Source organism: Symphodus melops (genome assembly GCF_947650265.1).
Source record: "Symphodus melops genome assembly, chromosome: 11".
Classification (NCBI taxonomy): Eukaryota; Metazoa; Chordata; class Actinopteri; order Labriformes; family Labridae; genus Symphodus; species Symphodus melops.
The window spans coordinates 6,793,634-6,804,945 of NC_136701.1; the positions used below are offsets into that span (position 1 = coordinate 6,793,634).

Consider the following 11,312-nt stretch of genomic DNA (forward strand, 5'->3'; position numbering starts at 1 on the left):
GTACCATCAAACATTGATGTCTCGGCTCACCCCTATTTTTCCTTTCTGAAAGGCCTCCCCACAACTTTTTTTGTATGTTAATAGTGTCAGGAACTACAATAAATCCTCTTGCACACATAGTCAAAACTAAACAGGAAGTCTGCCATTTTCTTTTTTTTCATGGCGAAAATTCTCATTTTAAAGGTTACCTATTTGAACGAACTCCGATAAAAGCGTTTATCCGATTGACAAAAAGTCAGTGTCTGCGTGATCTTGACATGTTGATGATCTCTTGTTGTGCTCTGCACGTTATTTCGTTAAAGGGCGTGGTCGTACGTAAGCGTTGTTCCTCATAAACAGGAAGTAGTTTCTTATAGTACTTAATATAGGCGTAGAGTCATCAAACATAACACGCATTATCCCAGCAGAAAAAATAAACTTGTCATGCTGTTTTAATAAGTGGGCGTGGCTACATGACTCAGTGGCGCCCCCATGAATTCTTAAAAATGGCCTCCCCATAAAGCTTTCTTTGTCCTACATACATGAAATGTTTTATGCTCATTGGGCATGTAAGGAGCTACATAAAATCCTCTTACATCAATGGTCAAATCCCAACAGGAAGTACGCCATATTTTTTTTGAATGGCTGAAATTCACGTTTCACAGGTTAGCTATCTGAACGAACTCCTCCAAAAGCGTTCATCCGATCATCGCGAACTCAAACTTAGTGTGTTCTAGACATTTTTTTTTTTTTCATATACTTTATTAATCCCGCGAGGGGAAATTCGGTTTTCACTCTGCATTTAATGGAGAGGTCTCAGAGTGAGGGGGCTGCCCACAGAGGGCGCCCCAGAGCGGTTGTTGGGGTTCGGTGCCTTGCTCAAGGGCACCTCGGCAGTGCTCAGGAAGTGGACTGGCACCTCTCCAGCTACCAGACCAATTTCCGGACTTGGTCCGTGCCGGGACTTGAACCGGCGACCCTCCGGTTCCCAACCCAAGTCCCTACAGACTGAGCTACTGCCGCCCCGAAGACATGTTGAAGATCTCTGGTTGTGCTCCGCACGTCATTTCGTCAAAGGGCGTGGCCACGGCGTACCATCAAACTTTGATGTCTCGGCGCACTCCAATTTTTTAACCTTTAATGACTGTAAGGCCTGCTGCTTGGCCACTTGTCGCGGCTGCACTCCCGCCGTCGCACTCTCGCGGTTGCGACACGCACCGACATGCGCGGGGTGCTTCGGTCCCTTCATCACCGCTTGCGGTTTTAATTTATCTTTTTTAGCTTGTTTTATTTTATTTACCGTACCTTTTTTATCTACATTGCACCGTGGGGGGGGGGAAACGTAATTTCGATTTCACTGTGTATGTCTGACATATTTTGGAATTGACAAATAAAGAACCTTGAACCTAAACTTGGTTTTCTCAATTTCTTTTACAAGCTCACATTGTTCAGCTGTCTTACAGAATACACAAACATTAGTCATTTTATTGATATTTAGTTTCTTTTGATTTTATTAGCATATTCTGTATTGGAAAAATCCAAAGTAATTGAAAGTAATCAAGTTACATTACTTTAATATTATGGTACTTGGATTACATTACTGATTAAATTTTTTAACTAGTAACTGTATCAGAATACATTTTTATAGAAATCCTCCCAACCCCGCGCATGATATACACAAGTACTGCACCAACCTACCATGTGTTTAAGAAATGAATCAATAGAGTCTATCAGGATTTCCTTGATTTAGGTTGCAGAATTGGAATTTGAATCAAATGTGTAACTATCTAAGTCAGTGGTTTTACCGTGGCAGTGACTCTGTCATCTCGATCTCTGCACCACATCCTAATGTTCAGCCCTAGTTCGTTGTATCAGCACCAAACCATTCCACCATGATGCTATCTCACTGTGTGTGTACAGACAGCAAGCAGATGTTCTTCTTACCGTGTGTAACACAACATCAGAAACTGTAGCAGTAAATTCTGTGTGCTCTAGCTCTTTAGCCCTCATGAAGAGGAGGAGGCAGAGGAGCAGGCTGCATCAGAACCTTCTCCTGAACACCTAGCACCTTTCAACAGTTTGGTAAGTATTCAACAGTTATTGTTATCAATCAGCAGCAACCCACCAGGAAATTAGAACATACAACATATTGTAGCACAGTGGATGTGCAGCTGCATTTATATGAATAGAGACACTTATGCCTAAGTTGTGTGAAGGGGCCTTGAACACATTGTCTTAAAAATGCTGCACTGTCAGTTTTATTGATTCTTACAGACTAATCAGAAGTCTGCTTTGTTTACATCCTAAGTACAGCCAGGCCCTCAGACTGCCATTAAACTGGGTCTGGCCGACTGCAGCCCCTGACATTTAATTTGACACTAACTTGATGAAAACTTCTTGCTTTTAAAGTTAGAACAGTATGTTAATCAAAGGATCTAATTGTGTTATATCACATTTCTGTGTATTATGGTGGCCAATTTTGACTGTGGTTTGTATTACTATTTTTCCAACAAAGGAAACAAGCTTCAACAGTGGTAACAGTACAGAGATATTCACTCCTGAAAGCTCGAGCTCTGCTCTCAGTGCTGACCCAGAACTTCCAACACTGGAAAGAACGGACTCCATATTTGTAAGTTTACATACTGAATATTTTGTATTATCCTCTATTTAACCTCTTTGCTGTTGATACTCTGACAGTAATATTTAACACTGACTCAAAGTTTGACTGTCAAGTTTGGCAGTGGGCTCATAGACGTTTTATGACTGGTTATTGTTTTGGTAGAAAATTTAGCATGTATTATATTTATATTTTCAGCTCACTGAAGAATTAATTAACCCTAACCCAATCTCTGGGGCGCCTGCTAACTCGGACACCTCTTTAAGCTGCACTGAGACAAGTGGGGATGTGCTTGCAAATTTTCTTGGCCATGACATTCGGGTTCATAGACAGTATTATCGACTACCTGAAGGAACTCTGGAGTTGGCTAAAGTCAGCAAAGCCCTGTGCGCGCTTGAACAAGGACGCCTATCAGACTTCAAGGGAATGAGCCTGGACCAAATCCAAATAAATCCAAACGGTAAAGACATTTATTCAGTTTACATTCATATTTCTCTTAGAGGAGATGTTTGTTTTTTCACACTTTTGAACCCTGTTTTTCAGAAAAAGTCCTGGAAGCTGTGGACAGTGAGGTCTCAGACGTGGAGACAGACAAGGACTCATCTTTCAGCAGTCAATCGACAGGTGATTTTTACATTTAAGTCTTTCTTCTGGGCAAGTGCCCTGTACAGCACATGGTGCTGTATGTCTTTCTTTATGGAGGGGCAAGGAGGGAGATGCATGTGGTTAAAGAACATTAAGACAGCATTATTGGTAACTTCATAATGCCTGATTTGTTAAAGGATCTTCAAGAGGAAAAAGAGAAATGCCTCCCAGTGACTCTGGGGAAGATGCCACACCATTAGGTAACCTACTAACCAACTACACTACACATCGTTAATGTACACTGACAAATAAAAAAAAGACAAGGATTGAGTTATTGTTTGTTATTTTAACAGCATCCTCTACACCAAGAAGGCAGCAGTGTGTCCAGCTAGACCATGATGATTTTGAGAAAGGTATTTCACACTCAAGCTGTGCATGCTACTTTTTAAATATCATAACTTGATAAACTTTAGGAAAAGTTAACATAGTGCTGGATGGTATGGCAAAAAAAAAAATTGTATCACGGTATTTTTTAACATTATTACATTATTTTTTACATGATTTGGTTAAACCAGTAGTTTGGTAATTAATCTAATCGCCACATAACTGTATAACAGGCGGTGCGAAAAGAGCAACGGGAGCTAAATACCCTACGCCCAGAAGGTGAATAATACGACAAATGACGGTATACCGCTGTTCTGAAAATCCATACTGTCATGAAGTGGGCCGACGATATAATGTGGACACCAGTATACGGCACAGCACTAAGTTAACATTCACAAAATAACAATGCTGCCTTTCTGCACCTGCCCGGCCTACCGGATCAGGATCATAGAGTTACCAGGCCATCACCACCACAGCAGCCAGTAGCAGGAGCTACCAGGCCATCACCACCACAGCAGCCAGTAGCAGGAGCTACCAGCCCACCACAGCTACACAAGGGGCTTAAACCTAAAGCTAGCTAAGCGCGCCACAACTATGGCTACTCCCCTGCTCTCCCAAGACTTCATAACACCAAACATAACAAATAAAGACATAACTGACCTTGAGGAAGATGTTCGCCGGCTTAAGGCTGAGCTGGAGGCCAAATCTGCCATGCTGGTAGAATGTTTGAACATCGCGCACGAGCAATCCCGCCGGATCTCGTCAATGACAGCGGCTCTCCACGACACAGCGCACTGGGACGGCTCCATCTACCCGCGGCCGTCCTCCTCCTCGACACCCAGCCACCACCGGTCCTGGACAGAGGTGGTACTCCGTGGCGGAAAGAAAGCCGCCAACCGCTCTGCCTCGCCTCCCCGGCTCTGCCTCTCAAACCGTTTCGGTCCACTGTCGGGAGCTGGTTCGGCCCTGGTTGCGGGTCCTGGTGTGGGCTCGGAGCCCGGAGCCGATGCTCCCCCCTCTACAGCGGACCTGATGCCTGGGGAGGCTGCGACGGCGACCGGTAGGTCATCCGGTACACCTGAGCCGCCGTCCTCACCCCCACCGTCATTCGTGGGCGCCCACTCGGTTAACCCAACGCCCTCCACCTTGGCAACTGGCGGAGCTGACCGGTGTTCGACTGCGGCGTCGGACGTTCAGCTCCCATCGCGAACATCCCGCCGGCAGCTGCTGGCGGAGGCGGTGCGCCGGCACTCTGTGGACCACCGCCGCGCTGATGGTGCGAAGGATTCCGGGACCCGGGAGGCCGCAACTCCGTCGGGGATCTCGGCCGTGAATGCGCCTCTGCTGCCGGGGTCCATCGCTGATGGGAACCCACTCTGTACGCGGCGCAAGCCCGGGGACCTCGTTTCTTCTCGCCAGCCCACCTCCTCCCATGGCGATATTCCACATCTCAGAAATCCACGCTCGGACCCCCAGCCACAGCCACTCTTCCCTCCAACAACAATTATTGTCGGTGACTCCATCATCAGAAACGTTCGTTTCTTCAATGCTACAGTGCATTGTCTTCCTGGAGCGACAGTGGCACGGATGGTGCGGGAGCTCCCTGATCTGCTCCAGTCCATGCCCGCCACCATCAACAGGATTGTTGTTCACGTGGGTACAAATGACATGCCGCACGGGCGGTCAGAACAAACAAAAAAAGACTTCAGGGAGCTCTTCAACATGCTGAAACCCTGGATTACTAAAGGCATGTCTGTGTTTGTCTCTGGTCCCCTCCCTACGCTCAACCGAGGTGATGAGCGCTTCAGCCGGACCCGATACCTGAACACTTGGCTCAACTCCCTCTGCAGACTCCACGACATTCACCTCATTGACAATTTTAATCTTTTCTGGAACCGTCCCACTCTCTTCAGGCCAGATGGCCTTCACCTGAACAGGTTCGGCACCCACACACTCACAGGCAATATTCTCTATTCCATCCACCACTCTGCACCTGCACTTGATTGACTGATGACCCCACACACACACCTGCGCCACACAGGCCCCTCCCACACACCATCTGCTGTGCCACTGGACTCAATTCACCACATCCATGTCATTATCAGCAGAGAGCGGAATCAGCATAACCCTCCTCACAAATCCACCATTAACATCAATAATCTCAAACCTCTTCCCAAAGCTCAACCACATCCTACAGTAAATCAGTCTCCACTCACAATCAACATGGCCCTCCTCAATGTCCGCTCTCTGCTGAACAAGTCTTTTATTATGAATGAACTGATTTTAGATAGAAAACTTGATTGTTTGTTTTTAACTGAAACTTGGCTGGGTGCGGATGCACCTGCTGTTCTCACCGAGGCCTCTCCACCTAATTTTAACTGCTTTTATTCTACAAGGTGTGGTAAAAGGGGAGGTGGCACAGCTTCTATAAGCACAAACACTCTCGCCACCAAACCTATTTTATTTGAGCAATACACCACCTTTGAATATCACGCAATTGTTTTTAGCAACACTCCGATTTTATGTGTCACCTTTTATCGTCCACCTAAAAGGTATAGTCTTTTTATTCAGGAATTTTCAGAATTCTTAGCAATTTTTCACAGTTCTTTTAACATGATTATTTTAACCGGTGATTTTAACCTTCATGTAGACAACCCACTAGACCCTCTGTCTAATGAGTTTTTAAATATTCTTAATTTCATGGATTTTACCCAACACGTCACACAGCCGACTCACAACAGAGGGCACACCCTGGACCTGGTCATCACATATGGCCTGTCCACCGGGGTGTCCTCTGTTGTTGACCTGGCTGTGTCGGACCACTACTGCGTGTTTTTTAACATCACTGGTTTTATTCAGCGGGAGACCTCTGTGAGAACTATAACGAAACGTCATCTAACCCCTGAAGTGGCTGCAAATTTTAAAGAGGTTTTAGAAAAATGTCCACCTACTGTTTTACCTGCCCCCTGCGATCTTATTATTGATGATTTTAACAGCAGACTACGGTCGGCCATCAACACAGTTGCCCCACTTCAAACAAAAATCATCAGTAATAAACCAATACCTCCCTGGAGAAATGAAGAACTTAAGAAACGTAATTGTAGGGTCGCAGAGAGAAGATGGAGAAAAAACAAAATTACAATAAACCATCAAATGTATGCCGAACAGCAAAAAATATACAATAAAGCAATAAGAAACTCACGCAATAATTATTTCTCAAACCTTATCAATAACCATAAAAATAACACCAAAATTCTCTTCTCAACAATAGACAATCTACTCAATCCAGATTTTAACAAACCTCATTTTAACGCCACTGACTCCCTTTGTGAGGAGTTTGCAGACCACTTCATGGGGAAGATAGACACTATCAGATGTAACATTTTATCCTCCCAAAGTAATATGGTTTTAAGCACATCTGGGTGTCTGTCTTCACCGGAGGAAACACTGAACAGTTTTGTCCTGGTTAATGCTGAGACCCTTGATAAAGTTTTCTCCTCAGTGAGGCCCACCACATGTCTTTTAGATCCAATCCCAACCTCCTTTTTTAAATTACTTTATGGATCCTTGAGAGAAGAGCTTTAAAACATGATGAATTGCTCTCTTCAGACGGGGGTCTTTCCTGCTGCCTTTAAAAGGGCAGTGGTGAGGCCCCTGCTGAAGAAGAGCAATTTAGATTTTAATGATTTTAATAATTTTAGACCAGTATCTAACTTACCATTTTTAAGCAAAATTTTAGAAAAACTTGTTCTTATTCAGTTGAATGATTTTATTAACTCACATAATGTCCTGGAGAAATTTCAGTCTGGTTTTAGGGTAAACCACAGCACCGAGACGGCCCTTTTAAAGATTTTAAATGATTTTAGATTAAATTATGACTCACAGAAGCCGACAGTGTTGATCCTACTGGATCTGAGCGCCGCCTTCAACACAGTAGATCACACTGTCCTTTTAACCCGTTTGCAGCACATCGGCCTGTCCGGTGCTGTTCACAAATGGTTTACCTCCTATCTCACAGACAGGACATTCATGGTAAGTCTGGATACTTGCTCCTCTAAGGTCCATAAAGTCACATGTGGTGTGCCCCAGGGTTCGATTTTAGGCCCAGTGCTTTTTAACTTGTATATGCTACCTCTAGGCGGTGTCATCAGGAGACATGGAGTCAGCTTTCACAGCTACGCAGATGATACACAGTTGTACATCTCCATGTCTCCTGATGACACAAGGCCAATGGATGCACTTTTTAACTGCATTTTAGACATCAAATCCTGGATGGCAGATAACTTTCTCCAGCTTAACCAGGACAAAACTGAAGTTTTAGTCCTCGGTCCTGAGGCTCAGAGAGAGAAACTTTTACCCAAATTACAGGCACTATCTTTTAATCCATCCACACAGGTGAAAAACCTGGGGGTGATTTTAGACTCTGAGCTGACTTTTATTCCACACATCAAGAACATCACCAAAATAGGTTTTTATCATTTAAAGAACATAGCCAGAGTCCGCCCCATTCTCTCTCGGGCCAACACGGAGACGCTAATGCATGCTTTTATCACCAGTCGTATCGACTATTGTAACGCCCTGCTCTCTGGTCTTCCTAAAAAGAATATTTCATGCCTACAACTCCTACAAAATTCAGCAGCTCGTGTCCTGACGAAGACCAGAGGGTGGGCTCACATTACTCCGGTTTTAGAATCACTGCATTGGCTCCCCGTGTCTTTCAGGATCGATTTTAAGGTTCTTTTAATGGTTTTTAAGTGTATTAATGGTCTTGGGCCTTCTTATCTGTCAGAATTGCTTTTACCATATGAGCCTTCGCGGTCCCTGCGCTCCTCCGGCAGAGGTCTTTTAGTCATCCCAAAAGTCAGGACACACACCCACGGCGAGGCGTCCTTCAGTTTTTACGGCCCTCGCCTCTGGAACAGCCTGCCGGAGGACCTCAGGGCCGCAGAGAACGCTCATATTTTTAAGAGCAGGCTCAAGACCCACCTTTTTAGTCTAGCTTTTAAATAATATTTATTCATTTTATCTGTTATGATTTTAGCATTTTATGTTTACTTATATCTTCCCATCATTCTATTGGTTTTAGCTTTATTCAGTTTATTGTTTGGCCTCATTTTAAAAGTTTTATGTATTTTACGTCTCTTGCCAGTGTTTCCTCCGAGGGAGCCCTCTGTGTCGGGAGCGGTGGAGGGCTGTGGCTGCCTGGGCGCCGTCCTGCGGTGTCTGGGTGGAGGTCAGGGGTCCCGGCCCCGCCTCCCCTGGGCACCCTGTGATGGTGCCCCTGATGGCCGCGGCCGATCTGCCGCTCTCGATGCAGACGGCTCCTCTTTGGCGTTTACTTACCTGGTTCATCCGTACTCAGCCCTCTGTCCATATCATTGATGCTGGTGTGTGTGCATGTGTGTGTATAGGTTTAGGTCTGCGCGTGTGTGTTGGAGCGTGGGGTGACTGTGAGTGTGATACTGTCTGTATGCGTGGGGGATGGGGGGAGGGTGGGAATGATTTTAATGTGATTTTAATGTGATGTTAACATGTAAAGCACTTTGTGCTACTTTTAAAAGTATGAAAAGCGCTTTATAAATAAAGTTTGATTTGATTTGATTTGATTTGATATTTTCAGCAGGCCCTTCTGCACCAAAGAGACAGACTTTGACATCCATCACTGATGATCATGAAGAAGGTATTTTATACACTAACTGACATTTTGCTCTTCTTCTTGCTTCTTGTTTGTAACTTTATTTTACAAAAGCAGAAAAACTAATATAATCATGTGTTAGTATTCCAAAATGTGCTAAATAATGTTTTTAATGAGGCAATTGATCAGAAATCTGTGAATGGAGTTCATAACCTGGGTTATTACTGATGGGACACTTTCAGCTGGATGGTAGAGCTGCTGCCTGACACAGAAAACCTGCTTTAAGCTGACCTTATTTCTTAGGTCAGTTTATTCTTTATTCTTTTCTTAGGACCCCAAATAGATGACAAAGCACAGCAAGATGAATCTTCTGCTACAGGTATGACACAAGCTGGACTGTTTGCCTATTACCTTTTTCAATACAGAACCACTTAGCCAATATTTTTATTATTAGCATTATTAAAACAAGTTGTAGTTGGTACATTTCTTATTCGGTATGATGGATACGATAAGAAATGAAAGATTGTACATGGAAAACAAGATAAACGAGCTAAAATGATCTTCTATACCTGGCTCAGTTTAAACAGATGTCGCTGCCGTATGCTTATTACTTTGAATAGTAACTTTAATTGGTGCATTTGTAGACAAACACCAAAACAAATACGTAACTGGTTTAGTACCACATCAGTCAGGACAACTGGTGATGTAATCCATTTTAGTTTCTAAAATATCAGCTTTCAGGACATTGCTTGATGTAATTACACATCTGATCAACTATTAAAGCTGGTTGGTCATTGAAATCTTACGTTAAGACAATGTGAATCTGTTGAGTTTGAGTGAGACTAGCAACGCTATAGATCAAATTGTCTTTTTTCTGTCTTCCTGTCATAGAAACCTCAAAGAAGAGGATGTGGACACCTGTTGAAGTTCGTGCAGTGGAAAAAACACTAAAGGTGTTCATAGACTCGGGGAAAGTTCCTGGTAAAGCAGACTGTTTGGATTGCATCAAGACATCACTGCAAGAGCTGAAGACAAGAACCTGGAGGGCTGTTAAGTATTATGTTAAAAATTGAATCACAGCAGCTCAGCGTGAAAGTGCAAAACGATACTAAAGATTTAGTCAGGCTTTTTTTTTTAACAGTTTCCTGTTGTTTCTGCGAGTTTTGGGGTTTTCGAGATTTGAATACTACACAGATTTTTTATAATCATATAAAACTACAAAAATGTGGTAGTTCAAAAGCTTGGTTTAAAATGATGTTTTAATTCATCACACCATGTTAGTGTGGCATTACTACAACTAAACAAAATTTGGTGAGCTAAAAAATGTTTGAAAATCATGTTGCTCAATGTTCAAAGGTTACACAAATATTTGACTAAAAAGTACTTGCGCTTTTTTTTTTTTTTTTTAAGTTTTCCATTTAATGTCAATGGCAGAATACATCATTACACAGGATGCAACTCTGCAATCCAGTCAACAGTTGAATCCTGTGTAGTGATGTATTCTGCCATTGATTTGGTGTCTCTGTGATACATTTAATGGAAACCTTTAAAAAAAAAAGTCAAATTTCAACTTTTCAGTCTCACTTTGGTGAGCAAAAAAAAATCACTTTTTTAAAGGTTTCCATTTAATGAGTGACAGATACCAAATCAATGGCTGAATACATCACTACACAGGATGCAACTCTTGACTGGATTGTAGGGCCTTTTCCATAGTGTTATTTGTTATTGAGACACAGAGTCCAAAGCACTGAAATCTTGCATGAAGAGGTGCGTTTTGTTTTTGACAGTATAGTAAAATTGTCAAGTGTTGATCAAGGGTCACTGCCTCATATCAAATGGAAACATGCACAAAGGGCAGTTCTTGCTGTTGGACATTTGGAGGACATCTGTTCAACTTTGGTCACTTTATTAATGGATTTTCAATAAAACCATTGTTCAGTACAGAATCTTGATTATCTTTGATTGAACAGGTATTTACTGTGACAGTGAAGGTTCCAGGACCAGGCTGTGGTAATAAAGAACAAGGTTGTCCTGATGGTACACTATGATCTATTAACAAACCAAACCACAATTTAAATTAAAAACAACTTTATTGACAACACATCTCTAATC

The 11,312-nt window shown here is 43.0% G+C and overlaps 1 protein-coding gene across 1 annotated transcript; it reads left to right on the forward strand.

Annotated features, from left to right (window-relative positions):
• Positions 1-2,932: 2,932 nt before the first annotated feature.
• On the forward strand, positions 2,933-10,750 carry LOC306831153 (uncharacterized protein). The gene is made up of 7 exons (XM_079355096.1): positions 2,933-3,056; positions 3,140-3,220; positions 3,379-3,441; positions 3,535-3,594; positions 9,186-9,245; positions 9,532-9,579; positions 10,092-10,750. Exons 1-7 carry the CDS (start codon positions 3,023-3,025, stop codon positions 10,271-10,273), a joined length of 528 nt encoding a protein of 175 aa, XP_079211222.1. The 5' UTR covers positions 2,933-3,022; the 3' UTR covers positions 10,274-10,750.
• Positions 10,751-11,312: the final 562 nt, after the last annotated feature.